Source organism: Fusarium phalaenopsidis (genome assembly GCF_050370095.1).
Source record: "Fusarium phalaenopsidis strain FUZ10S chromosome Unknown contig_32288, whole genome shotgun sequence".
NCBI classification, from domain to species: Eukaryota; Fungi; Ascomycota; class Sordariomycetes; order Hypocreales; family Nectriaceae; genus Fusarium; species Fusarium phalaenopsidis.
This window is the reverse complement of record NW_028145412.1, coordinates 704,954-732,206: the sequence shown is the minus strand read 5'-3', so window position 1 is coordinate 732,206 and position 27,253 is coordinate 704,954. Positions and strand designations below refer to the sequence as shown.

General features: G+C 49.3%; 11 protein-coding genes across 11 annotated transcripts; 4 read left to right on the top strand and 7 right to left on the bottom strand.

The window, feature by feature from the left end:
- Window positions 1-1,705: 1,705 nt before the first annotated feature.
- Window positions 1,706-2,664, bottom strand: LRP88_03798 (uncharacterized protein; the record flags this gene model as incomplete). Its single annotated transcript, XM_083240407.1, has 3 exons — window positions 1,706-1,968; window positions 2,024-2,265; window positions 2,342-2,664. The coding sequence occupies 3 exons, from the start codon at window positions 2,662-2,664 to the stop codon at window positions 1,706-1,708; spliced, it is 828 nt and encodes a 275-aa protein (XP_083103697.1).
- Window positions 2,665-3,684: 1,020 nt separating this feature from the next.
- On the bottom strand, window positions 3,685-4,650 carry LRP88_03797 (glycosyl hydrolase; the record flags this gene model as incomplete). Its single annotated transcript, XM_083240406.1, has 1 exon — window positions 3,685-4,650. One exon carries the CDS (start codon window positions 4,648-4,650, stop codon window positions 3,685-3,687), a length of 966 nt encoding a protein of 321 aa, XP_083103696.1.
- A 1,382-nt stretch (window positions 4,651-6,032) lies between these two features.
- LRP88_03796 (epoxide hydrolase family protein) lies at window positions 6,033-7,357 on the bottom strand (the record flags this gene model as incomplete). The annotated part of the gene is made up of 2 exons (XM_083240405.1): window positions 6,033-6,610; window positions 6,658-7,357. 2 exons carry the CDS (start codon window positions 7,355-7,357, stop codon window positions 6,033-6,035), a joined length of 1,278 nt encoding a protein of 425 aa, XP_083103695.1.
- A 759-nt stretch (window positions 7,358-8,116) lies between these two features.
- LRP88_03795 (uncharacterized protein) lies at window positions 8,117-8,560 on the top strand (the record flags this gene model as incomplete). Its single annotated transcript, XM_083240404.1, has 1 exon — window positions 8,117-8,560. One exon carries the CDS (start codon window positions 8,117-8,119, stop codon window positions 8,558-8,560), a length of 444 nt encoding a protein of 147 aa, XP_083103694.1.
- Window positions 8,561-9,890: 1,330 nt separating this feature from the next.
- Window positions 9,891-10,996, bottom strand: LRP88_03794 (uncharacterized protein; the record flags this gene model as incomplete). Its single annotated transcript, XM_083240403.1, has 4 exons — window positions 9,891-10,138; window positions 10,189-10,535; window positions 10,633-10,823; window positions 10,892-10,996. 4 exons carry the CDS (start codon window positions 10,994-10,996, stop codon window positions 9,891-9,893), a joined length of 891 nt encoding a protein of 296 aa, XP_083103693.1.
- Window positions 10,997-11,406: 410 nt separating this feature from the next.
- LRP88_03793 (FAD-binding oxidoreductase) lies at window positions 11,407-13,360 on the bottom strand (the record flags this gene model as incomplete). The annotated part of the gene is made up of 11 exons (XM_083240402.1): window positions 11,407-11,475; window positions 11,531-11,714; window positions 11,768-11,826; window positions 11,879-12,199; window positions 12,254-12,331; window positions 12,379-12,447; window positions 12,517-12,575; window positions 12,637-12,735; window positions 12,790-12,825; window positions 12,881-13,125; window positions 13,179-13,360. 11 exons carry the CDS (start codon window positions 13,358-13,360, stop codon window positions 11,407-11,409), a joined length of 1,401 nt encoding a protein of 466 aa, XP_083103692.1.
- A 615-nt stretch (window positions 13,361-13,975) lies between these two features.
- LRP88_03792 (cytochrome P450) lies at window positions 13,976-15,790 on the top strand (the record flags this gene model as incomplete). The annotated part of the gene is made up of 4 exons (XM_083240401.1): window positions 13,976-14,509; window positions 14,634-14,697; window positions 14,753-14,992; window positions 15,042-15,790. 4 exons carry the CDS (start codon window positions 13,976-13,978, stop codon window positions 15,788-15,790), a joined length of 1,587 nt encoding a protein of 528 aa, XP_083103691.1.
- Window positions 15,791-19,081: 3,291 nt separating this feature from the next.
- On the top strand, window positions 19,082-19,690 carry LRP88_03791 (uncharacterized protein; the record flags this gene model as incomplete). The annotated part of the gene is made up of 1 exon (XM_083240400.1): window positions 19,082-19,690. The coding sequence occupies one exon, from the start codon at window positions 19,082-19,084 to the stop codon at window positions 19,688-19,690; it is 609 nt and encodes a 202-aa protein (XP_083103690.1).
- A 1,165-nt stretch (window positions 19,691-20,855) lies between these two features.
- Window positions 20,856-22,175, top strand: LRP88_03790 (uncharacterized protein; the record flags this gene model as incomplete). The annotated part of the gene is made up of 1 exon (XM_083240399.1): window positions 20,856-22,175. The coding sequence occupies one exon, from the start codon at window positions 20,856-20,858 to the stop codon at window positions 22,173-22,175; it is 1,320 nt and encodes a 439-aa protein (XP_083103689.1).
- Window positions 22,176-22,567: 392 nt separating this feature from the next.
- Window positions 22,568-23,020, bottom strand: LRP88_03789 (uncharacterized protein; the record flags this gene model as incomplete). The annotated part of the gene is made up of 1 exon (XM_083240398.1): window positions 22,568-23,020. One exon carries the CDS (start codon window positions 23,018-23,020, stop codon window positions 22,568-22,570), a length of 453 nt encoding a protein of 150 aa, XP_083103688.1.
- A 1,808-nt stretch (window positions 23,021-24,828) lies between these two features.
- Window positions 24,829-26,996, bottom strand: LRP88_03788 (uncharacterized protein; the record flags this gene model as incomplete). The annotated part of the gene is made up of 5 exons (XM_083240397.1): window positions 24,829-24,895; window positions 25,051-25,630; window positions 25,684-26,151; window positions 26,207-26,239; window positions 26,342-26,996. The coding sequence occupies 5 exons, from the start codon at window positions 26,994-26,996 to the stop codon at window positions 24,829-24,831; spliced, it is 1,803 nt and encodes a 600-aa protein (XP_083103687.1).
- Window positions 26,997-27,253: the final 257 nt, after the last annotated feature.

Sequence of the window (27,253 nt, the reverse complement as noted above, 5' to 3'; positions counted from 1 at the left end):
TCTGTATGAAATGAGGAGCAGAAGGTGAAAAGTCGTAGTTTTCCTTATTCGTGATATCGCTAGCGTAGATGGGGATGGCCTGGATGCCGACATGGGAGACTTCAGAGAGACTGAGGCCAGACAACATAGACCAAGAGGCCGTTCTCCCAGCTGCGCTGATGACGGAAAAGGCATCTGAGTTATCATTTGCGACAACTCGATAAGCTCTCGAGCTCATCAGTATTTCTTCAAAGGCAAACCCGTAAGAGTTGCGTTGCCACTCTGGTTGCTTGTTGGTCGCGGTGATGGGACCTAGTGTTTTTCCTTCATCAACATCACGGATGCTGAGTCCATGCAGCCGAGCGCCAATGGTCTCTTTTGGTTCTTCTGACCCATTGCGCGCCTCTAGCGCAACCAGACGTTCCTTGAGAATCAAGTCGCGCAACAACATCTGTTCCATTAGGCTACAGAGCGTATCAACTCTGCTTTCCGCATCATCTTGGCTTTGGCTGAGGATAGGGCATTAATACAGTATCAAATAGTAGGCAAGTAGATGGAATAGCAAACCATGCCAATATTGCGAGCATTAGCGTCAATGATGACTTGTGGGATTCGAGCCGCACAAGCACGGCCTTGATATCCTTATCCTTGCTCGCCCAACGCAATCTATCAAGGATCTTCATGTCGGCGTCATTCTCCAAGGCCGTCGCAAAGGTATTGAGCTCTGAGAATGTCGTGACACAAGCCGCTAGGGTAGCAACTACCTGCTCGACCATGATGAGAGAGGTCCGTGATCGAGCAGCACGTCGCGTTCCGACGATGTACAGTTGAAGAGTCACAAGGACATTCCGGATATCATCAACCTCGGACTTGATGCGAGCGCACTCTTTGGGCGCGTGACGAGCCTTGTCGATGACATTGGCGAGTATTTTCGAGATTTGGGCAGCCGCTGTGAGAAGGCCGACGACGCTGGCCGCGGTGCTCAAAGGGTCTGCCATGCTCTGCCTTCAACTAGATGATGCAACCACTCACACAAGGCGCCCCAAGGAAGAATGCGCATTGCAGGATGAGGATGCGACTGAAGTAGAAGGTTGTGGTATGATGAGGGATTATGTGAGGGGTAAATGTTCAGCTGAAGTCTACCACGAGTGGCGCAGCCTGCTTGAGAAAACACGCATTTCACTTGTGTGGGTGGTCAGGCAGAATGTGCCTTGCGAACTACAAGGCTGTTCAGCGAGGTTTATATGGATCAATAGGCAGACGATGCAAGGTGTGGTGGTTTCTAAAGCAACCAGCAATCACTAACTAACTGCATCTCCTAAGTACCGAGACTAGGCGTTAAAGGTAAACCTCCCAGCATACGCAAACGGAGCCCTGCCGCTAATAAATCGAGACGCCTTAATGATGACTTTCACAAATCTGACGTCTTCTAAAAGATTCTTCCACAGCACCTCTTCGATATTATTACGACGGTCGAATGTCTGCTTGGACCCGAGCGGAAACTAGCGCGCATTTTGGTTGCCATATCGTGTCACCATAAGAATAACCTGTGGATCCTCGCTGTAGTCTTTATTGTTATCCAACGGGAGAAGGAGTGATTTCCCTGGTACTTTAGACGTGTTTATCAACTTTCAAGTTGGGAGAACAATACCATTACAGCTGCTAATACCCCCATTCGTGAAAGCCCATCCACTATGGATATCACCAGAGATGCCACGGGGTACTATTACTCCTTCAACAAACGGAGCTGCCTCTGAGCAAGAACCTGCTTCCCAAGCGCATAGCTAGTCTCTTCTTTAGGTGCATTATCATCCCAGCGGTCAGACTCAAAATAAGCCGTACTGTGAGTATACTCAATCTGAGCCTCATAAAACTTGGCTTCCGGTGGCGCAAATGCGTTGTCGCGATGGGGGAAGCCCCCTCTGGCCGGGTGAGAAGACGGAGCCTCGGTTTCAGTCACGGCCACGTTGAAAAAGAAGGTCTTAATGGCTTTGGAAAATCAGCGCCGTGGAAAGACGGGGGGTTGGGGGGGGTTTGAACTAACTGGCTGTGATGGTCTCACTAATGGTGTCATGATCATAGTCAATGACGCAGAACACATGCGACTGGGCAGTCCGTACTAGGCCGTTGAAGCCAAAACCCACAGTCTTCAGAACGTTGAGGACCTGTGGGGAACTTGGGGTACCAAAGGCTCCAAGGATACTATGCGCAACCGCAAGGTTGATCTTGTCTTCCCCTGCACTGGTCTGGGAGCTCTGCGTCGGAGTATCCGGACCTGCGACCAACCTAGGGGAGAAAATCAAGTTAGATTGGCGTATCCAGGGTAAGATGCTACAGTGTCTGCATTAGGACGTGATCTTACCATGGCGAAACCCTACGATTGTAGCTAACTACCTTGGACCGGTAGGACGTTCTCTTGAGCTTTGAGGCCATAGAATCATCCTTTGGCAACTCCCCGTCGTTGATCTTGTCCTGGACCTTGTCTTCAACTCTGGTCAGCTCCCAAGCCAGCCAGGAGTTGATGCTCTTGATGCGGGCATCGAGCCCAGGCTTCATTTTGGCCGGTACGATGGGGATGTTGTGGATGTAAAGGATATTGGTGAGGTCAACATCACTGGAACTTGAATAGTCAAGCTCCGACATAGCACTAGGCTGAGAACCGTACTGGGGGCTTCCTGGCCTCATTTCGGTGATAATAACAGGATTCAAAAGATCTGGTGGATAAATGAGGTGAGGGAGTGTTGCAGAATTTGTTGAGAGGGCCTATGATATATAGATCGAATTACTCGGACTTCAAGGTTCGACGCCCGTTGACAAAGCGGTCTCGATTCTACCATCTTCCCCTCATGGCGCCCAGACCCTCACACTGTACTGTGCCAAGCCAGGTATAATAACCGCCCACCCACCCTCTAGTTCGATCTCATGACCCAGATCGAAAAGGCCAACCCACTAGTGCCTGAAATATATTATGCTGCATGAACTAGCTTTTAGAATATTTAAGCATTCGTTAGCTCAGAATCTAGACTCTGAATGAAAAGGGAACCGCAGTTGCTTCATTAGACATTGGACTAACAAGTCCATGTAGTGCCACAAAGAAGATTCATAGAGCGCCAGTTGAGGTATTCATAACGTGCAGCACCTCTCACGAAACCCACCTTATGAGAACTCAACCTCACATTGTAGAAGAAACTTGAAGTCTAGACTCTGAGGTGAAAAGGGAATGGAAGTGATCGGCGGAAGAGCCTGGATTCCGGTCTATTTAAGATAGTTTGAGAGACTAGCCTCTAGGACCTTTCTAGTAAACGCCACAGGTACAAAGACACATTGGGATCAATCCTCATGGCACCAGATCCGTTGCAGCCTCCGATACGCCGCCCCTGGCCTCGGTCGCTGGGACCAGGTGCGTGGTTCGATCTGATGGCTCCTCGATCAAGCGTGGCCAATGACCGGAATGAATGCGGTTGAAATGTAGTCAAGCGGTCTACTAAACTAGTTCAGCTGAGAATGAGGATGCCACTGGTGATCTTGGCACTGGGCTAGACGGACCAATACAGAGTGAACATGAGTTGACTAATGAAGTTGAATTGAGCAATAGATCGAAAACTGGATAACTGATTGGCTGGCCAGGCCTTGATATGTCCTCTTCTAACAGCCCTGCTAGACACAAAATTCTCTAGCCAATTTATTCCATACGATACCCCTCACTCAAACGCTTCCCTCAAACTTGTAAGGAACAGCGTACGTGCACCGTGCCTTGTCTCTGCACCATCCATGGAAGACGAGAATATCGCCAGCCTCGTTGCTCGTCATACCTCCAGGAGCCTTGAGGCCAAAGTCGGGCGCCTCAATAAGAGACTCCTCTGCTCGTGTGTACGGGCCGGTCAAGCTCTTGGAGTAGGCATAATTGACGTCGTACTCGGGGTCTGTGAACAGGTGCGTGCTGAAGAAGAGGACGTAGACGCCGTTCTTGAGCTTGACGATATTGGGTGCCTCAACAAGAGGACCATCCAATTCTCCGATGCGATCGAGGATTTGTGTGGGTTCACCGACGAGCGTCTTGGCGTCGTCTTGGATCTCCTGGATAAGGATAGGTGTACCGCCCTTAGGACCACTCGCATCTCCCTCGTACTTGAAGATGACATAGTTCTTGCCAGAGTCGGGGTCCTTGAAGCCAGACGCGTCAATGACACCGTGGTATCCTTCGGGGGCGCAGATCAATGGCTTTTCATCGTGCTTATATGGGCCGACGGGGTCTTCTGAGCGGACAACGCCGATGCAAAACTGGCCATCGCTCTGGCGTCTTCCAGAGAAGTAAATTATGTATTCCTTGTCGTTGAGGCGTCGAATATCGGGCGCCCAAAAGTTCTCGCCATTTGTCCAGCCGTTTTCTGGCAGAATATCGTAGTCCTTTACTGACCACTCTCCGTCTAGGAGATCGCTGGTTGTTGCGACCTGAAGATGTCTACCGTTACCTTCGGTGGCAACGGCGACCCAAGAGCCATCTTCAATCTGAATAATGGAGGGATCGGGAAAATCGATGTTGACGCTAGGTGCAAGATCTCCTTCGTGCTCGACGATCAACTTGAAGGGTGTTCGAGGGAGGCATGCTGCTCCAAGTGCCGAATTCACGGCAGCACCGAGAAAGGTCCAAAAAATCGCTCGAGACACCATTTTTGTGTTTGATGGAAACGAGCTCTTGACAAGAAAGAAACAAAATGTCTCACATAGTCTACGACCCTCAGGATTATATACCATGACACTCTCCCATAGCCTCATCCATCCGCAATCCTACGTGGCTTAGCGCCCAGGAACCAAGCCGATGCAGTCAGCAAACAAGCGAGACCTCTATTCGGGGGCATGAAGCGCGGAGAGAATCTGATTGGACAAGACACGATCGACGTTGCGGCTGCCAGGGCTGAGACGTGGATCCCATCATGTCATCTCACGGGCCAGCGTTTCATGAGGGGAGCATTGACATAGTGCATGCTTAAACAGGTTTTATCTTGCGCTGAAATTAGGTGATCCTTGCCCATCTGACAGGGAATGAGATTAAGGCCTCGGAGGCCTTGCCTAGTTGGTGGATCGTTTAATTTGGATCACGATCAGCTCTATTTCTGGGTAAGCCAATCTGAGGTAAGAAAAGGATCGACAACTCCACTGATCGGGGCAAATTTGGTGGTGGTTCAAATTAAGAACGCGCTAGATGATTTGAGAAAGCAAATAGGACTTCAGTGTGAAATAACTATATTATTGTCAGGTCTTATACATACTAGTGACATCTTGTCGATGAGCTTGGGAATAGCTGCATTTTCAGTCAAGGAAAGTACCGCAAGATATACCCGTGCCTACTCCATCGACTGTGTCCCAGCGGCTCTCAGGCATTGCTGGGTCGTGTATTGGGAAACATGTTTGAGCCTCTGGTCGTTGCTGTGATGCGAGAGAGCTTACCCTACAGCCAAAGTGTCCTTTCGCTTCGCAGATGTCAATACCTTTGTCTACGCCTGTATCGACGATATACCAGTATGAAGATGAACTTGTCGCGATAGAGGTTTTACCTAAAGAACATGTATCCCATGGCTTGGTCTCTGAAGGTTCCCCAAAGAGGGTTGTTCTGAGCTCGGGTCCCACAGCAGTTTTGAATTAAGGCCGCTCAGCTTTATATACAAAAGTTTTAAACAAAATGATGTTAATTGCTAGATCAAATTGTAATAACTCGAGATGACGTGGGAAATGGGGATACAAGTGAAATTACCCCTGTACTAATTGTCAGTGAAGCTATATCCGATCCTGTTCTGCGTGCTCACCTATTACAGATTTACCACAGCGGTATCTATTGTTAATATAGGCGCTACCAAGGACAGGGGGCCAGTTGAAGGTATCTCTGGATCTTTGCGTTCTTTTCACGACAGTTCAAAGTGTGCTGTCTGCAGCAGAGTAGGTGGCAGCTTGTCCGAACTTGCAGAAGACATGGACGTTGACACTTTTGTGGTTAGCGTCAACATATTTTTTAAGAAGCTAAAAATCTCCTAAGCCTGTACAAAAATCGTTACCAGTTACATAGTCGAGTCTGGGAATATCTGCTGGACAAACGATTCAATATCCTCCCACAGGGCCTCAGGGTACTCCAAAGCCGGGAAGTGTCCACCGCGCTCATGCGCCTTGTAAAAGACTAGGTTTCCGACCTTTCTGGCCCAAGACTCTGGCACTCCAGAGTTGTCATAAGGGAACCGGCTGTATCCCATAGGCCTTTCGATACGAGGAGCCACAGCAGGTTCGGGATACAACGAGTAAGAGGTCTCGCGGTAAGCATAGAAGCTTCGTGAGATAGTTTGAGTCAGATGATAGGTAGAGATGTGTGTTAGGATCTGGCCCAGTGAAAGGGTTCTTGATGGGTCGGTCCATGCTAGGAATTTCTCTCCGATCCAAGCCAAGAGGCCGACCGGATTGTGACTCAGGACGAAGCCAAGTGTTGCTGGCCTAGTGCCTTGCTCCAGCGCGTAAGCTTGCTTTGTGTTGACGAATTCTTGTGATCGACCTAGGACTTGACGATCTTGGGGTGTGAGCGAGGTATCGTTATGAGGGTCTGGCACACCTGGAGGCTGAACGCTGGGGATAAAGTTTAAATGCACGGCTACGGCTGTCAGTCAACATACTCGTATACTCATATGTCTTGCTTACCCTTGCAACTAGATGATGATAGCGCGAGTGTTTGAGCAACAAAGGATCCAATATCACCTCCTTGCGCCACGTAACCTTTGCCGAACCCCAGGCCTTGGAGCAAGCCATCCATCGCGGCAGATGTATTGGCGATGCCCCAGTTTGAGTCGATGGGCGGACCACTTGAAAAGGCGAATCCTGGAAGTGATGGAACGATCAAGTGATAGGGGCTCGACTCTGGATCGTATCTTGACTTGACAGTGTCGAATATGTCCATGAACTCGAGGAAACTGCCTGGCCAGCCGTGGAAGAAGGCAATCGGGATGGCATCGGTCTTTTTAGAGAAGAGAGCCATGAAATGAATTTGTAGTTCCGTTGTGTCGACAGTAAGATTCGTCATGAAATGAGGATGTCGGTTGATGCTCGCTTCAACATCCCTCCATGAAAACTTGTCGCGCCAATGCTGCAGAGCCGTGGTCATCCACTCGTGGTCCACGCCAAATCGACGGTCGGTTTGCGAGTTCTCCCAAGTGATTTTGAAATCTCTCTGCTGAGAAATATCCCTCTCGAAGCTTTTAACCACTTTTCGGGGGATGCTAAGTTGTGTTGGTTGGACGGAGATGGTGACGCTTGGAGGAAGCTGACCCCATGGTGCTTGACCACCAAGGCAGGGGCCGGCAAGAAAGACAAGAAGAGCTGCAATTGGCTTCATTTTTGCCATGATTGATTATTTGATCTGATTGAGTTTCCAAATACACCATCGCTTTATATACACGCGGAATGCCAGCAAGAGCAGAAGTGTCCGAAAACTTGCCGCAAAAAAGTTTCCGAAGGAAGCGATCGTCAAATTAAGAGGATTCACGCGCTAAGACATAAAGACTCCGGAAGGATCATCCCCGGCCTTGGAAGGAACCATTAACTCATTTTAAGGAAGGGGTCTGTTGCACCCTGTAGATATGGATGCTATTTCCAGCTCGCTAACCAGTGGGCATGTCTTTGGCTGGAACAAGCCCCGGTCTTGTTGGCCTATGCCCTCAACTGTTTGTTCCTGGTGGCTAGAGACATTCAACTCATGGTGCAAACGAGGCCATAACTACGTGCATCGGGGTAGAGGGGATGATTCTAGCGTTCATAGTTGATGCCTTCTTGAGCGCCGGTTTGACGGCACAACAATGACGCTGGCGTTCCTGCATCTACCATGAAAATCATGTCTTGTGTGTACAACGTTATGCTGTTACCTAAAAGTCACGTTGTCGGGCATAATAAAGTTCCCCACAACAAAACGTTACTGTTCAACAAACCCAATAACCAGGCTATAAGAAATCTTCTATCCTCGGGCTGCCTAAAGACTGAAACTTCTCCTTCCATCGACTGACCTTGTCTACAAATCATTCGCGATAACACTTCTCACGCTGGCTAAAAAGACAGTGTCGAAAAGATCTCCCCCAAATCAAATAACAGTTTCGGACACGCTGAAACCATGACCACGACTCACCGCATGGCCAATGACGCCCCCAAGCTCGAAGAAGAGCCCCAAGCCATAACCGACCAGAGAATCCTCGATGAGATCAGCCACCATAACGATGGGTTAGCCGAAGGCTTTTTCGAGAGGTTCTTTGGACGCTCGCCTTTGGACAACCCAGGCAAAAAACCCGTCGACCCCCTACGACACCATTTCATATCCCACCTACCAGAATCCGAGAAGGAGCCCGACCTTCCGGATACCTCCTACCACTTCCTCTTTTCAAGTACTACAGAGTATAGCTGGGCCAAGGTCCAAGTTATCGGGCTTGAACTTGATGCTGAGTATTATGACCGCGACTCTGGCTTGGTGCAGCTCTACAAGTATGCACGAAAGGTCTTTAGAAGCCAGCCAGCCCGTCGCTTTCTGCACGGAATATACATTCTCGGGCTAGTGGCCTAAATCTGGGTGTTTGACCGAGCTGGGATGTATCATTCCCGCCCTTTGAACCTGCGAGGCTACCCGGAGCTAGTCGTAGTCATATTTGCCAGTTACCTACGCTTGGATGATCTTGACCTTGGCATCAACCCAATCCTCCACTCCGATACGACAGGGACATACATCTTGGCCAAGGACGAGAATCAAACCGAACCGGGGCTTTCCCAGTTTTATCTGGAAGGCGAACCTATCGCGTCTCCTGAAGACATTGTGAGTACCAGACCCACGTGTTACCGAGCGAGGTTATCGACTTCGACACGACCCGAGTTCGCCGTCAAGTTCACTTGGAGAGTAGAAGACTGGAGTTCAGAAGATTGGGAACCAGAATCTTGGGAATCAGAAGTTTGGGGACCAAGAGCTCGTCGTTCCGAGAAAGCCATGCTGCGACTTGTCAAGAAACGCAAAGTCAGTGGCGTGATGCAAATGTTTAGCCACCAAGAGGTTGAGCCCATGTGGGGTCTTCGCGGCGGAGGCATGAGGTTTCCAGCATTGAAAGGGCTACTCGACGACACTACATTCACACCCCGGGACTCAAGGTTGGAATGTATCGTTGTTTATCCGCTCGGTCGCCCCATTGCCCGGTTTCACACGGTCGAAGAGTTCGAGGTTTTCGTGATGCCATCGCTGGGTATCGGTCATTGCACCTGGACGGCAAGATTCTCCATCGAGATATATCACCGAGTAATATTATGCTTGCTGAGAACAAGAAGGATGGGGAGCCATGGGGATTCCTTATCGACCTCGATCTGAGCACGGAACTTGCCGTTGGTCCAGCTCGACCAGGTGAGATTATCGGAACCAAGGCATTCATAGCCATCGATGTGCTCAAACGTATCCCGCGCACATACCGCCAAGATCTAGAATCCTTCCTCTACGTGTTTCTGTGGATTGCAATCTGCGGTGGTGATCGGAAGTCGCCTGCTGATAGCCGGCTTCAGCGATGGCTGGTCGGAAACTGGAGTGAATTGGCCCAAAAGACGGAGGATATGGAGGATGGGAATTTTGCTGGGATAGTGGCCGAGTTTACGCCCCAGTTTCAGGCTCTAGAGGGCTTAGCTTATAGGTTGAGAGACATTGTATTCTCCCCGGAACCAAAATTAGGGGACAAGGAGGCCAAGGAGATGTATTCTGCCTTGATCTCTGCAGTCGATGATTCTTTGATTTACCAGGTTGAATTATAAGGTGCAACCTCTAGTTCGTTATCGAATTTAAAATTCTCAGCTTCGCTCAAGCTCTTGACTTAATAGATGTGCATGCAACTTGCTTAACCCCATAGGACGCTCAAGTCTACCTGTCACGCCCTCCAGTACGTCTCCAACATGGCCTTGACAGTCATTGGCTGTATATCAGGAAACTTGGCGTTGAGTTCTCCTGGGATGAAACAGATTTCTTCATCTGCCGTCCACCTGGAGAAAATAGCCATGAACCACTGAAACCGAGGCTTGGGGAATGTAGCGTAACACGGAATCTGCGAAGGTAGTTCGGTCAATTCGCCCCTCTCGAGTTTGTCGATCGGATCGTAGAAAACCTCGAATTTCGACCCTACACCTTCAAGTCAGACAAGGTTGGAATACATGGTTCAGATCACTTACCAGTCGTGCTTTCAGCCAACTCGACAAAGCCCTCCCAGGTTATGATATCACCCGCAACCCTCGTGGTTTCGGGCCACTCATCAAGGTCCAGAGCTGCCACCACATATTTGGCAACGTCAAACGAATATGTCACCGTGAAGCGAGTGTCACCATCGCCTGGTATAGCTGCTACTTTGCTAGCAATATCAATGCCGAATGGAGACGGGCGGAGGTAAGACTTGATATGCGGGTGGCCCCAGTAGTCTAGGAAGCATCCGTTCTGGAAGATTGTCCACTCGAGAGAAGACTGTCGCAGAGTTTCGATGGCTTGGAAGTAATGGTTTAGGACGGGAAGTTCTTTAACCGCTCTGCACACCATTAGCATACTCTCAAGATTCTGATATGGGTGATGAAGGGTTCCCTCACTCCTTGGGATAATTGATCCCAAATGCGCTAGGCACAAACCGCTTGGTATGGGCAGACGCCTCGGACGCTTTGATCAAATTGCCTTGTCCAACCTCAAGAGCATTGCCTTCATACGGCAAGCAGCAAATGACAGTATGAATCTCATGGCGTTCAAGAGCCTCCGTCAGGGAGGTAGTATCGGAATAGTCGACCGTCACGGGCGTGACACTATCATCGTTGCTTGGCGCATTCTGATGTTTAGCGCGGTTAGCAAGTTTGGCCCGAAATGAGATGAGCTGGTTTGAAAAGCGAAACTGACCTTTCTGGTGAGAAGGAATGGCTTGTGGCGGGTCTGAGACTTCAGAACCTCTAGAATGGTTTTGCCAACCTTGCCTGTTCCTCCAGCGACAGCGATATTCACCATGATGGTCTCACTTCAAGGTTGATACGGAGGACTTCAAAAGAAAATGGAAAACTGGGAACTTAGGGAGCAGGCGAAAAGGCAAAGATATGTTAGCCCTTGCCCACGCCTTATATGAGTTCCAATGAGCCAAACTAGAGTGTTCCTTGCCTGTCACGAATAGTCTTAACTCCGGCTATGCTGACTATTAAGTCCGGACATGGCTCGTATCATTGTCTCGGCGGGGCTATTAAGTTCTCATGTTCTCCACCGGCTACGTCTCGAACCGCCCACTATTGTCACCATATCAGACCATCGTTTTTGTTCTAGAATAACTCTAAAAAATACTGATCGACAATGGAAAGTCTCCAAAAAAGACCTTATGGCTCTAGACTCTTTGTACTATTTCTAGATGCTCTAGTCATCAGAAACCCCTAAATGTGTGCATAGCTTGGCTCGATGTGCCAGTACTTGTCGAAAAGGCATCCAGGATCGTACTTTGCCTGTTAATATGATTTATTAGTGATGGCCACTCATTAGATGCTAACACCATAGTACCTTGAGCTTCTGGAGACGAGGATAATTCTGTCCCCAGCAATCCTCGGCAGTTTCGTTTGGCATGGACGCATTGGCCCACACGCCCAAGTCTTTGCCCCAGTCTTGGATCTGCTGTTGTCGAACGAGCTGGTTGCCCTCACAGACCCACTCAAGTGCGGTCGCATCATGACTTGGGTCATTGTGTCTAACAAATGTTTCAGTATTCCAACATTTGAGTTGGCCTACTGGGTAACTCACTCCTCGCTAATGAGGATCATGCTGTGGCCTTGCTCTGTGGCACGAATGCAACTGGCCTCCTACAAAGCAAGTTAGAAATAGGTGCAGCACGGGCCGATTGAGTTGACATACCGGATGAACACGCTTTGCTTTGTGCATCTCAAACACAATCTTGGTGGAGGAAGCATCTGTGTATCTGTCTGTGTACTCTAACCATCGCTCCCAGAGTTTGTACACAAGCGTGGGTGTAATGTTCATGACAGGGAGTGCCCCAGTCGCTATTCTGGGCGGCCCGTCAAGCAGCAAGTCGTCGAGGCAGTGGCTGAGTTCCACCAAAGAGGGAAAGGTTGTTAGTGAATCGTCGAGTGGTTTCAATCCGTCGAGGAAGAACTTGAAGACATCTGAGAACTGGTCGCCAGTTCCCTGTAGTGTAAAGTTGAGAAGTACGAGTGGCTGGTGTCGAGTGAGGTTAGAGCAGTTTCATAGCTTTGAACTATCGTTACTGACCTTGTTTCCAGGCCCTCGGACAAAGTTGAGGAATACAATAATAACATCGCCACTCAATTGATAGGCATTGACATGTTGCTATAAACTGTCAGGTAGCTGCTCAATTTGATCAAACCTTCACCTACCACAAATCGAGGGGCTAAGGTCTGCATGTCGTCGGGAGAGAATGCGAGTGAACGAAATACCCATTGGCCCTATATGGATTAGAATCAGTATCAACAACCGACTCCGGCACTCATTCAAAGTTGCCAAGTTTGACTCACAGGGTCTGGGAAGGTCTTGAGGACGACCTCCACGGCGATACCAAAGTTTGATGAGGCACCTGGGACATGTGAGCTCAACACTAGGCTTGCAATGTGAATTCCAAACGGTTCACTTCTAACCTTTGATGCCCCAGAATAGATCTGGGTTCTGCTTGTCGCTTGCTTGAACAATTTTGCCGTTGGCCAAAACAACGGTAGCAGATACAATGTTGTCACAAGCTACGAAAAGGAAGATCAGCAGATTTGTCGCCGCACTATCCATGGAGAACTTACCCATGCCGTATCTTTGAGTCAACGGACCATAACCACCTTGAAAGCCTGCAGTTAGCAGGGGGTTCAATACGAACCAAAAGTGTCTTCTTACCGCCCAGCAAGTGGCCACAAATGCCAACGTTGTGTACTCCTCCCCCAACACAGGCTAAACCCTCATCGCGAAGAGCGGTATATACCTCTCCCCAAAGACATCCTCCAGCAACCGTCACTTCGGACCGCTCTTTGTTGATCCTGACACTTTTCAAGTGGGAAAGATCAATCACAAGACCGTTGTCCACAGCACTGGCGCCACCTGCATGGTGACCACCACACTTGACTGCAAGCGGAAGACTGGTGCTACATGGTCGCGGTTAGCTAGGGCTCTTTGACTGGGCTTTTTAGACACCTACCGGCTGGCGAAAAGCACTGCAATAGAGACATCTTCGGCAGTTCCGGGGAACGCAATCAGTCTAGCTGGGGAATTGAAAATGGCGGAGAAGCGCCTCGAGGCGGTGGTGAACTCTGAAGAGTTGGCGTCAATGATGTCGCCGTTGAAGCCGGCTTCTCTCAGGCTGTCAACTGCTGCAACCATATCGACTGATACTGAGCTTTCAAAACGCTTCAATAAAGATGAAAGTATTGGTACAAAGGTAGTCTGCTATTTAGCGTAATTGTTCTATTATATAACTCTCACAGATACTCCAGTGTCGGCTCCACGATGTGCAGGATCCGCTATGTCTACGAGAAGGTTGCATCATCTTGAGGCACCCGAGAGTGATCGTCGGTGTCAAATAACTAGAGGGTCTGGAGTAAGCAAACCTGTGATCAGTGATCAAGTTACTTCACTGAGCTGTTATGTCTCTGGGCGTGACTGCTCCCCATAAACCTACCAAACTTACTATCAAGCACCTCGACAAGATCGTATCTAACTACCCATAACTCGAACACCTTCCACTTGAGCACAATACTATCCACCCATTTTAGTTCGGCTATTTCCCCCACATTTTGCCCCATGGTAATCTCCGCTGACGGGGCTGGATCGTGGGGTATCGGTCCGGCACTTCGGCCCCACACGATCCCGGATCTCAGATGGGGGATATAAGACAGACAAAGCCAAGACGACTGTTTGGAGTTTGTTCTTAGGTCCTTTATCTTCAATTAATCCTCAAAGGTCGGGAGATTATCTCTTTGTATCACTTAAGCCAACATGTCACAAGAAATCCTCTTGCCCGTTATTCTTGGCCTCGTGTTTCTCCTCATCAAGTTTGTTGGCTTTTCCAAGCAGACAGGAAAACCTATTCCTGGACCTCCCGCACTTCCTCTTGTCGGAAATCTTCTTCAGTTCAAGTCTCCAAGCATTCTCAAGACATGGGCGCGTCAGTATGGCGAGATCTACCAAGTCCGCCTTGGCCCCGCTCAAAACTGGGTGTTTTTGAATAGCCCCAGAATTGTCAAGGAGCTTCTTGAGAAAAAGTCGGCTGCTACATCAACCCGTCCCAGCTTTTTGTCGGCCAATATGGTCTCGGGTGGGAGACGGATGGTTCTTATGCCTTATGGGAATCACTGGCGGACGCTTCGGTCGATCATTCATGCTTCTTTGACCCCAAAGGCGGCCAATGTGTTGCAGCCTGCTCAAAACTTTGAGGGGAAGCAGTTGATCTGGGATATTTTCAACAGCATTAGCAACCCTGGCAAGACCCAGGAAGCCAAGGATGATCGAGAGATGGGTTTTTATACCCATGTTCAGAGATACTCGGCATCAGTCATCCTGCTCATGGTTTACGGGTTGAGGGCACCGACATGGGCAAGTTCACATCTGGAAATGACCTAAGAGAATCACAACTGACGGTCTGACACCTGAACAGGAGTCTAATGCCATCACGCAGATCTACAAGGTCATGAATGATTTTGGCAAGGTCGCCAATCCCAGTAAGCCCATGAAGTTTCTCTTGTCAAGGATTCAATCCTGACCCTCCATGTCTAGTGTACGGTGCCATCGATATCTTTCCCTGGCTCTTGAACTTGCCAAATTGGATGCATTGGTGGAACAGCGACCTCAAAAAGATTGAAGAACGACAGAGTGAGGCGTGGCTCCGCTATTGGAATCAGATGAAGGACAAGATCGATAAGGGCGAAGCTCCTGATTGCTTTGGCCGTCAGTTCGTGGAGGCAGGCTATCGGCAGAAGGGAATCAGTGAGTTGCAAGCTGCCTATGTCTGCGGAAGTAAGTTGCTTATCCCATTTTGTTGAGCTGAGTAACTGATTTTTTAAAGCAATGATCGAGGCCGGATCAGATACCACCGCTGCATCGGTAAACAATGGACTTCTTTACCTCAGCGCTTATCCAGACGTGGTTGCCAGAGCACATGAGGAGATTGAGCGTGTGGTGGGTAATAGTCGGTCTCCTACCTTTGACGATGACCTCCCATACGTTCGAGCAATTGTTAAGGAAACGCTTCGGATCCGACCAGCTACGACCATGGGCGGACCTCATGCAGCTGACCAAGACATTGAGTACAACGGGTACATTATCCCCAAGGGAACCGGTCTTATGCTTCATCAAAACGGTATCCAAATGGACCCAGACATTTATCCGGAGCCTGAAAAGTTCAACCCAGACCGCTTCCTCGACCATCCACTCAAGGCAGGAGACTATGTCGGAATAGCGGATCCTTACAAGAGAGATCACTGGACATATGGAACAGGACGAAGAATCTGCTCGGGGATGCACGTGGCCGAGAACAGCTTGCACATTGTCTTTGCCAAGATACTGTGGGCGTACACAATCAGTGCGCCTAAAGACGATGGGGGCAAACTATTGCCAGTTGATCTCTCGGATGATGCATTCGTCTTGGGGGCAGTCACTGTGGCGAAGCCTTATCGGTGCATCTTTAGTCCTAGGAATGCTCAGGTTGCAGAGACCATTGCGGGGGAGTGGAAGGAGGCAGAGAGGGAAGGGTTTCAGCTAGGAGACCGCAAGGTCGGCATAGACGGAATCATCGCGTCAGTACAGACAAACTAGACCAGGTAGCAGGAAATAATATCAAAATAACCTCAGTATGAGAAAAGTATTCTGTAGTATCATTTCTAATCCCTTATCTTGCAGTCCCTGTAACCTTGCTGTTTGTTGCCGGTCTCTCACCACTTGGTGATTTCGTACCGGGTGTTGTCTTTTTGACGATCCCATTGCCATTGAGCGCTATGTTTACTCGGTAATGAAGGAATCATCAAGTCATCTGCCTTGTAAAATCCATGGACGTTTGGGTCTGTAGGAATAGAGTGCCTGTTGGTGGCTGTGGTGTGAGGCACTCTTGCACAGCTTCAGAGTGTGTATGAAGCTAACAGAGATAGAGAGGCTAGGCAGCATGCATCGGAATTTAGTATCACATGAGTCTCTATCAGATTTAAAACTAATAAATAATGCCTTACCCCACCTATAATTGTGCCTGAAAAGTCTCACCGTTTTCACTCCTTTTGAGACAATCATGGCCACTCCACGGCAACGACTCTATCAACCATTGGATAATCCCAGCAGCCAAATTCGACTGATCGAAATTCTTTCACAATCCCCTGACGAAAGGGTCAGCTGCAAACTACACACTGTCTCTCTCGATGCAAAGCCCTACTACATCTGTCTCTCCTACGTCTGGGGCGATCCCTCAGTCACAGAAGAGATTCTTATCGATGGCATCCCAACTCAAGTCACAATCAACCTTGCGACTTCTCTCAAGCGTGTAAAGAAACACTGGATCAACATAAAAAGGGAGACCGGAAAGTCCTTCAGCCCATTAGACTTCCGGATCTGGGCCGATGCAATCTGCATCAACCAGAATGACCTCTCGGAGAAGACGGCACAAGTTCAGCTGATGACGAAGCTATATTCATCGGCAGAATTTGCACTTGGCTGGCTCTCGTCAACAGACCAAGGGATTGCTGACGCCCTTTCCACGTTTCGCCGTCTTTTTGACGCTCTGGGAACTAGCTACGAAACCATTAGCGGCCACCATGTTCCCGATCTCGACGGGCCAGAATGGGCTGCTGATGTAATTGAGATGAAAAAGGTCCTGACAACTCCCCATGATGCTTCTCATTTCAACCAAAGAGATCACACCTTTTTCACCAACAGTCTCGAAACGTTTACTCGGTGTCCGTTCTGGACTCGGGTATGGATCCAGCAGGAGATTACCCTTGCTCCCAACGTTTACTACGTTTGTCCGACAAAGGCTATTTCACACGGAAAGCTGTACTTTACAGTCGACTCAATTTATGCCATGTTGACAAAGAGGCGTTATATCAGGGAGTCATCGCTTCTTGAACCAATAGTCCATAATCTGGCCAACGCATTGGACCGTGTCTATGGCCGCCTTTTGATCCGGTTCCTAGCGCATATGCCGTCTCAGCACTCCAAAGTCCTTGCAAGACTAAAGGCTCTAATTGATACCTTTAGTGGGGAGTTGGAGGCCACGCGTCCAGTCGATTATGTTTACGGGCTGCTTAGTCTCAGTGGCCTTGACATGGTCCCAGACTACTCCCGGGCCGCGCCAGATGTCTGGCTAGAACTGGCGACCAAGTACCTCGAGATATTCCAGAGCGAGAGGCCCGAATCAAATGGCATGTGTCCTGCCAGGGAATTTCTCGAGCCACATGGGATCCTGCACTTTATCCAACTTTGCGGCGCAGGCCTTGGCGGGATCAGAATCTTCCTACCTGGGCGCCCGTGTTGACTCCCCTTCGAAGGAGACAACATAGGTTTCCGATTTGCAAATGGAGCAGCAAAGTATACATGGGGCTTCTGGAATTACAGAGTTTCCCAGATCCTCGCGTTTTAGACAACAGTCTGTGGGTTACCGCAGTCAGGCTGCAGACTGTTTCATCATGCGACAAGGAACCGCTAAATCTCGATCCCTTCGACGTCTTTGCCAATACAGTCGCAACTCAGTTCGAGTCCTTTCTAGCGACCCATGGATCGACCTATGTCAGCGGCCAACCTCTCTTGACCGTTCTCAGCTCTACCTTATTTAACCAGGAAGACACCGAAAGCAGCCTCGAAATGCTTCACCATATATTGCTGATGCACAACCTTATAACACCCAGGTTATCTGAGCAGATGATACGAGATGGTCTTAAACGCCTGCCATATGAGGCTGTGGAGCGACACTTTGTAGAATGGGCTGCGAAAAGGGGCTTTTTTGATAGACAAAAGTTCATTTGTAGCGAGGAGGGATAAATCGGCCTAGCTGGAGCAGATGTACAGGAAGGAGATGTTGTGTGTGTGATTGCGCACTTGAACCAACCCGCTATTCTTCGACCGGAAAGCGATCACTACTTGTTTGTGGGTTGTTGTTTTATGTTGGGTTTGATGAATGGGGAGGTTATTGATATGGTCAAAGCAAGGGCTGGCAAAGATTGAGGTCATTGAGATCAAGTAGACGGCGATTAGCTCACCGCTGAAAGTCAGAGTTGAAGGCTCACTGTGCGAACTTGGTGACGCTCTCAGAAGGATGTATTGGTCGTTTTCATAAATAATACAATTAATAACACGTTTTGGCGTGAAAAACTCAATGCCGAAAAAACCATAATCTAGATTAAAGCTTCACGGTAAAGACTGGTGATGAGCAGAGTTCATCTGGAAGGTATGGATCAGTCAGTGGCAAACAAGGGGAAGAAGAGAAAAGAGTTGAAAAAAAAGCAACGTGCCTGTCTGCCAATGCCAAGGTTCACCATCCCAGGGTTGCATTCTCGATTTCCCGGGGTAACCACCTTCGATCCCATGCAATCGGCGACCTCTCGCTTCCCACCCTCCAATTGCGTCTGTTCCCATTATCTGGTCCAACAATTATGCATAAGCGAGGCCTTCCAGCCCAACGGCCTGGGGGACGCCACACCACGACAATCACGTTTAAATTCTGGGCACGTGTGTCTCAATTGGGTGGTGGAAGACACTATTGAGGCCGCACAGGCGCTATCTGTCAATAGCTTCAAGGGGGTTTCTTGGCAGCTGAAGTAAAGCCTCACCAGAGGCTCCGAGGGCTCCGTGCACTTCTCTTTGATGGTTTCGAGGGAGAATTTGTTGTCCATGTGCGTGGGTGGTCCAAGATGCTGGCATCAGATCACCTTTTGAATGTATCTTGGCATCACTTTTGCATGCTTGGCAGCTTGGCGGATGGCATCTCGACCGCCAGCTGAAAAGATCGGCAGAGATATAAGAATCCCGGAAGTCGCTCACTCATGTAGATCCCCTTTTTCGTACTCGGTAGTCTCCAGACAATTTGATATATCCAAAGTCATCCTCTTTATCATCTACATCTGCAACATGAAGTTCCTCTCCCTCTCTGCCCTCGTCGGCCTCGCCGCCGCATCCCCCATCGCCGCTCCGGCCGGATGTTCTACTGCCCCTGGCGGCTGCACCATCCCCGGCTCCCTCGGCATGCTGCCTACAGCCCACTCAAACAACAGGATCGACGTCTTCACCGGCGCCGGCGCCAGCGACCCTGAGGTCTGTCGAGTCCGATGCTACAGCTCCGCATTCCCAAGCTGCAAGGCCTTTGCCGTGAGAAAGTCATCCGGAAGCAACGGAGCCTGCTCCCTCTGGGACTACACCCTGCCGTTCCGCGCCCCCGAGGGCACCGAGACATCCAACACCTACTACTACAACCTCCCCGATGGCATCGTCGGCTGGGTTCCTGAGAACGTGGCCCAGCACTACAAGGCTGATACCAGCAAGACCAAGGGCAACTACAAGGACTGCCGTGCTCTGTGCATCTCTGAGCCTACCTGCAAGGGCTTCGGCTTCAAGAGCGGTGGTAACTGCCAGCTGTACGATGTCTCGCTGGCTGGTAAGGTCAAGGCCAAGTCCGACAGCCCGTATATCCACTACCAGCTGGACTGCACTGCTGCTCCTATCGCTCCCGTCCCTTATTGAGTGGTGTTTGATTGAAGGGCTGAGGTGGAGATTCGACGGTTCAGGGGCTGGGTGTATACTCGGCAGCTTTAAAACTAGGAAATGAGACAATGATAATGGATACGTAATATCTTTCTTAAATTATTGAATAAATCTGAATCTCTCATGGGACTCCTTGAGCTCTTCCTTAAATGCCGCCTCAGCTCGTCCTGGCGTCCGATCTCAGCCGATGTTACCGTCAACTTGGTGACTCTTGATACCAGTAATCAGGGCAAGTGTTATAAGTGATGCATACAATCTGACAATGAAGCATAAACAGTGTAACTGAGACAAGTGTCCTTTGCCACCGAAGCCACAGCAGCAAGTGGTGAGTTGGACGAGCTGGCGAAGGACTTCCAAATCAGCCCGACTGTGGGAGCTAGGCTGATTTACCAGACAGGAACGCCGGCCCATCAAAAGAAGCTTTTAGTCAAGCACTGTTCTAATGCACTTCCTTGTCTAGATATGTCTCACTCATCGCAACCTTTGTCTAGGTACGAAGGTCTAGGGTGTGCAGGTTTATCACACACATGTCGAAGCTAGCCACTCGACAATCAACAAGACATCTTCTTTCACTGATAACATTTCAGTTTATTAAACAGAAACCGGAAATGCTGCTGGCCTGATATTCAGCTATAGGGTGAGGGGGTTGGTGAACAACCGAGCTGAAGCTGAGCTGAAGTGGAGCTGGGGCACAAGAGGCCTAAACAGGGGCGGCCAGCGCTGAACCGTTAGAGCTACCTCGCTTCCCTTCATCACCAAGCTACCAACCCCATCCATGAGCGCACGCTAACTATGATAGTGGCATAGTGACCAGGCAAAACTGAGGCCTTTGTTTTGTTCTCGTCGGTGCTATTTGATACTTGGATCGAGCACAAAGAGAGAACAGCCCCTGAGAAATGAAAGTCACGACATATGCTAGATACTTGGCGAGACTATTTACGATTCCGGCCAGAATCTTTTCCATCATTCCAAAGGCCAGAGAAGATAAGAAATAGAGTTCTTACGTAATCCTTCACATGTTCCTTTTCCCCGCAGACTAACTAGGAACGTAGGACTGTTGGGAGCAGCCTCACTTCACCTCAGCAACCTCTTTCAATGCGTTGATACGTTTATTACTGCAATCTTTGGGCTTTCATCATAAGTCATGGCGAGCACCGTCGCACTCGTTGATGAAAAGGGTCTTGACCGGATGAGTAAGGATAAGACCGCCGGGAGCAGCGACAAGGGACCGTCAGACACTTCACCCAACAATGACTCAGGCAACAACAGGGGTTGGCTCTTCCCAGCTCTTGAGACTGTCTCATCATACATTCCGATTCCAAAGGCGTCAAGTTTGACCTCTTGGTATTCTACCGAAGGAAAGCAGCGATCCGATGACATCGACAGGTGGCTCGAGGCAGAAGGTATCCGGTCGCAAAGATGCTTCAGGGCTATCTTGCTGGGTGACAGGGATCAGACACAAACCTTTTGGAAACAATCACGCCTTCTGTCTGAGCCTTTATCGGAGGAGGAGCAACAATCGCTTCGGAGTGAGGTCAGACGAGTTTTTCTGCAACAGTTCTGGAACGATCTCACTGAGCGTGTCGACCGGCTTGAAAAGAAGCGGCAAAATGCGGAACCTGACGAGCCGACGAGTAACTTGCTGGAGATTCTGCAACAAACTTTGGAGACTCAAGATGGAGAAAGCGATACAACCCAAGCGGAAAGATTGATATCTATGTGCCAGGATCCAGACTTCCAAGAGGCCTTTCAGCAGGAAAAGGACATTCTAGATGTCAAAGACGGAGAATTACTTGGCATCGAACAACCCAAGATTTCGACTTGCACCTGCGATGCAGACAGCTTTACTCTCAGCCAGTTGCAAAGGGTCTTTTCTCCCAACTACCAAGCCACCGAGCACGACTGGTTTCACTTTGACCATCGATTCCCATCAATGGTCCGCGAGACTCAAGTCAACATGACCGACTACTCACTAGCAATCACCGACGTCTTGATGAATTCCTATCGAAGAAGCAGATGGCTGCATCTCTACGATGACTGCGCCTGCATGCTCTTTGTCGCCGACATTTCCCGCTACTGGATACGCGTCGAGGACGTTGTGGATTATGAGAACTACGATCTCTTGAAGGGCACCATTCTCACTTTTGAAAGCATCGCAAACTCAGAACGGTTGTCGAAAAAGCCTTTGCATTTGGTTCTGTCGAATATCACGGCTTTCAAGGCGCAGTTGACTATTCATCCCTTAGCTGACTCTTTTCCTGAATACACCGGGACAAGCGATGAGGAGGCGATTCAGTTTGTGGTTAAGGAGTTTTTGGCCGTTGTTAAGAAGCGTGATGTCGTTAACGTTTCGACTTCGGATATTACAGCTCTTACGGGTATTGGAAGGGTTCTTGATGACTTGGAGAAGACGGTTCTGAAGCCTTTGGTGGAGGAGCTGGCCGACCATGGTGCTTCACACTAGCTGGGTGAAAGAAATTTCTTGTCTCGCTTTCTTTGACCTTGAGATGTTCACAAGTGTCTTGCTTTCCATCTTTCTTATTCTAGTTTTCTTCTTTTCCTTATGATTCTCAGGTTTCGCGTTTGGGAGCGGTCGTTCGCGTCAAGTCTCAGGATTTCCTAGGAGTGTTGTTTTATGGCCGCGTCAAGGAATGGCTATTATATCGTTTGAGTGTATGAGTACTTGCAATTTTTACTTGTTTCATAGATTCCTTAACTCAGTCTCATGATGTTGCACACTTATTGCCAGGAATCAGAATGGTATCCATTTTGATAAAAACAGAGAGTACACCCGTTACCCCGACACGACCATTCGTCGCTTAGCCGAGACAACATTCCCCCAGGCATTTCACTAGGCTAAGTTTGCTTGACTGCTCCTTGGACACCTCCACTCGTATACAGCAGAAAATGCAGCCGCACCAGAGTCAAAAACACATAGCCTCCTCCACAACCAATATCATCAGATGTCCAATTCGCCGGCGCAAACCTCCCCTGACGCCATAGAGCACATCCGATTCCACTCAGACCAGCCAGATCAGAGAGGAACAGCCCAAACTGAATGATTCTCCAAGTCGTGACATTCGTCGTGTGTCGAGGGAGGACAGCTGAGATAAAGGCAACTGCCAATGCGAGGCCACCACTCTGATGGAAGAGAAAGACTTGGTCTGGGTCGTATTTTGAGCCCGGAGCCATGCCGGTAACAGCGCTGACTGGGTCGAAGAAGTTGAGGTATGCTCCTCCGAGGGCGATGAGAGGGTCGACATATTTGAAGAAGAAGTTGTAGAAGGGGGGGATGGTTGCTGTGGACATTTTGGTGTTGGGTGAAGTAATTTTTTTTTGGAGACAAGTTTTGGAACTCTTGAGATGAGATTTAAATACAAAGGAGAAACTTTGTGGTTTATTCTCATATCGTGAGAACCATTCACCATTTAAGTACTTAATAGTAAGCCGCCAATCCTTCCTTGGTCGGCATATTTATAAAAGTCCGTGATCAATTAGCCCGATTCAAAGTCCGCCGTCAGCACTAAGCACGGACCGCCAATTAAGCAATCGGCAGTGACTCATTCTCTCGTCCTTGTAATTTATTTAGTCTTTGTTTCCATCAAAGCCAATATTGGTCTTGTAAACAGATAATTGCCGAGTTTGTCTAATTGCCACTCTCACACACAATCCTATCCGCGCACCTTGGACACCAACCCACGCTATTACCAATTTGGACACAACATATTATCATTATCTACCTACTCACACGGAATGAGCGTGACATACATGAAAAAACAAAGAAGATCGACATGAGATGGCAGTCCTACAACCACCGTGCAACCAACACAATAGCACCAGACACGCCAATCGCAATATAAAAGCCACTGCTAATACTAGACAAGGTCATGTTTAACAACACTAACACCGCCAGGGTCACAAACACCTTGTTCACCCTCAACACAGCCACAAGAGGAAATGTCCCAAGAGCCTTGAAAGCCAACGGCCAAGCATCTTCAAACCTGTGTTGCACCATGTACATCCGGAAAAGACTTATGCAAACTGCCCGTTCCATAATCGGCTCCGACAACTTGTCGCTCTTCTTCTTTGCAAAGAGGTACTGCTTCTCTGCCGAGGCGTAATCTTCTTCCGCTGCGTATGTATCCCCGATGATTATTTCGTTCAGCACGTCTCCGGCTGTCTCGCCAAATAGGTTCGTCGCATGCTCCTTGACTATCTGGAAACAGCCCCTCGCTAGAGAATAATGGCCCGTTTTGCCCCAGATCATTCCGATATACGTCAGAGCACCCAACGTCATGCGATGATCTGGGCCGTTCCATTCTTCGGTTTTTCCCATCACCTCCATTGCCAACTCCATGGCCTTGCCCGGTTGCCGCTGGGAAATTAGTATGCTGCCTGCCAGTGACATTGTTGCTTCCAAGGTTAGGTTGTCGATCTCGCAGAACATTTCCCCTACTCCTCTTGCTACTATGAAGAATTCGTGCGCTAGGAGCGTATGACCCGTGTTACTCTCAACCCTACCCCTGATGATCAGCGCCTTCACCAGGAGTCGCCAATGGCGTTGCTTCTGCAACGCAGATAGTGGTGGAAAGCTTTCCCGTTGGCTTGTTGCGTTGGAATCTGTCCTTTTTAACAACCTTTCCACCAGGTTCCGTTGTTTTTCTGCAGATGTGCATTCGGGTTCTAGCTTCACCAAGGGTAGCTCTCCCTCTTCGAAAAGCCTTACAGCCATGGTCAGCTGTCTCCTGGCTTCTTTGTGACGCACGAGTAGGTCGTTGGCATCCGCGAGTCCGATTAGCATCTGGCAGTACTGAACCGAGTCAAGTTTGTCCTCGTTTTTCCGCAACGCCTCATAACACTCCATCGCCGCTTGAATCTCTGAATTGTCTCGCAGTGACTGTCCTAGCTCCAACTTTAAATTGATGCTAGCTGGGTCATCATCACGGATGCCTGCCTTGCGCCTCTCTATGAGCAGGTTCGATTGAATTCTTTTCGCATCCTCCAGGCGGCTGCATCTCCTGTAGAAACATGCAATGTCAAGAACAGTCGGTCTGTCCATGTCTAGGTCTGGGCCTTCAAGTACTAGGGAATCTTCCATTGTTTTGTCTTTGCTCAGTTTACTCGACAGGCAAGTATCGAGATGGACCAGGATATCGAGTTGGATCGTAAAAGGGATCATAGTGCCTGAAATTCCATGGCAGAATGCCGACATCATTTTGGTAGCTTGATCCAGGTACACTGTTCTGTTTGCTTCCGTCCTCCTTTGGAGCCATTCACGGATGGCTGGGTGAAGCGAAAAAGATATGCCTCCCAGCAAACCCTGACCCCCCGTGTGTAACAAAATCAGGGTCTTCTTGCTGAGAGCGAGGACCATCTCTCGGAACTTCTTGGCCCCTTCAGTGTTATGAAGGATTTGGATCCACCGCCACGAGTCGTCAACCATGATTGAGGCGTACCGTTGGAAGAAGTTGCCATGGATGGTGGTTCCACCCAAAAACGCAGACAAGGTGAGGATCTGAACCGAGGCTTCGGCTATGGTTTCAGGAAGTTCAAGGATGGAGCATTCGTAAGTTGTATACCAGTTGAGCATCAGCCCCTCCTTAATATTCATTGTCTCCCTGACCATGCCCTTGCGTTCATTGAACATTTGCATATACTCACTGATCTCTGACACCAAGTCTTCACCCGGAAGGGCTTGAGCGACGTGATCAATTGCGAGAGGAAGGTTTCCTAGCATCTTGAATAGGTCCGAACACGCCGACGAGTCTTCTGGGCAGAGCTTGTCCATGGTCCGACGCCGACAGTGAAGGAACAGGTCCAAGGCTTCCTCTTTTGTCATGGTTGGGATTTCGATCGAGTCCCACCCAAAACACCCGAGCTCACTATCCCTAGTTGTGATCAAGATGCGTCCCTCTTTACCTGTAGCATAGTAAGCCTGAGTTTCTTAAGTAGCATCCCGGGTGCACCCATACTCTCAGGAAAGAAAGCTTCAATTCCAGGGTCATCGGGATTGTCGTTGTCAAAACCATCGGGACTATAGTTGTCAAAGACCAGAAGCCATCGAGAACTCCACTCACTAATCACCGAAGTGATCATGTCGTGCGTGATGTGCCCCATGTGAGCCACCTTGTCCGTGCCTGACAACATGGAAGCCATCTTCTTGAAACCCTGTACCGTTGTCGTCTTTGATGAAGCGTCGACCCAGAAAACATCTTGATAATTCATCAGTGCATGCTTGGATCGGCAGTAATTCAGAGCGATTAGACTCTTTCCCAGACCTCCTATTCCATGCAGTACTAGGACGGCGGGCTTGTTTGGGCCTGGCACGGCGTTGCTAAACTTTTCTTCGATGGCTTTTTGAACTCGGACTCTTTCTACCACGTACGAAACTGAAATATGGGGAAGTCCATAGTAGGACTGTCGTTCAGAGTACACGTAGGCTAATTTACCGGGCGTGTTAGATACGGAAACTCAATTGGATAATCTGAGACTAACTTGACTGATTGTATGTGTTGATGTTCATGTCACCTGGAGCGTAGTAGTTAGCCATGATCAATGGCATCCTCCTGTCATTCTGCTCTCTGAGAACCCTTCAACGATCATTCCCCCTCTTCTCTTGGGTAGCCCTACCAAGGACCTGATCACCATGGATATAGGCTCCAGCTATATGCCACTGTCCACCTTCGATATTGGTCTGTTCCCCCCAGTTGGCAAACTGTCGGTTGATTTCGCCATAGTTGACATTGTCCCCTCGAGTCCCCTCCGGTAGGTCTGGGAGCGAGGGTGTCTCCTTGGCCACTTTCTCTAGTTCCTCCTTTGCCTGGGAAACATCCGCTGCTTGTGTCTTCATCGCATCTTTGAAGGCTCTGTGCATGGTGAGGAGTTGCAGAGAGTCCAAGGCACCCTTCATCAATGCCTCGACTCGGCCAGACTTGTTATCGAGCTTGAGCCTGCGGACCACCTTCTGGTAGACGTCGACGAGGGAATTTTCTTTGGTGTCCCCTTTGGATATCTGCCGGAAAATCTCGTGTAGCTGGGATAATTTCGAATGGCAGTCGTCGAGATTTTGTTTGAGAGCCTGTGTCTCCTGATTCTCGTCTTCGAGGCCATCGGTCAGCCCCTTGGCCAGTTCCAATGTCTCCTTGGCCAGTGGAAGACGTTTTCCCACTTCAAGGAAAGCCTCGGGCAGGTCGTTGCGGGTTTCAATGGCATTGTAAAGTTTGAGGAGAGTCTCGGTCAGGGCTATGGCGCCGGTGATGGCGCCGAGTATTTCGAAGCCCGACATGGTTGATGGGTGGGCGACAGTTGGGCAATTGTATCAACATGACCGGCATGCCAAGAAAAGGAAAGATGAAAGAAAGGTTCTTCCGGAGGGGCAAGAAGAGCAATTGTACTGTGATATTGTTCCATTGTAGACCTAGTGTCCGAGCTGAGAAGGAAGTGTGGGGGGTGAAGAGGCTTTCAGCTAACCTTGTCCAATCCATCAGTCAATCAACGCGCGTCATGGCAGCCACTTACTTGAATGCTAGGTCAGCTTGGCTT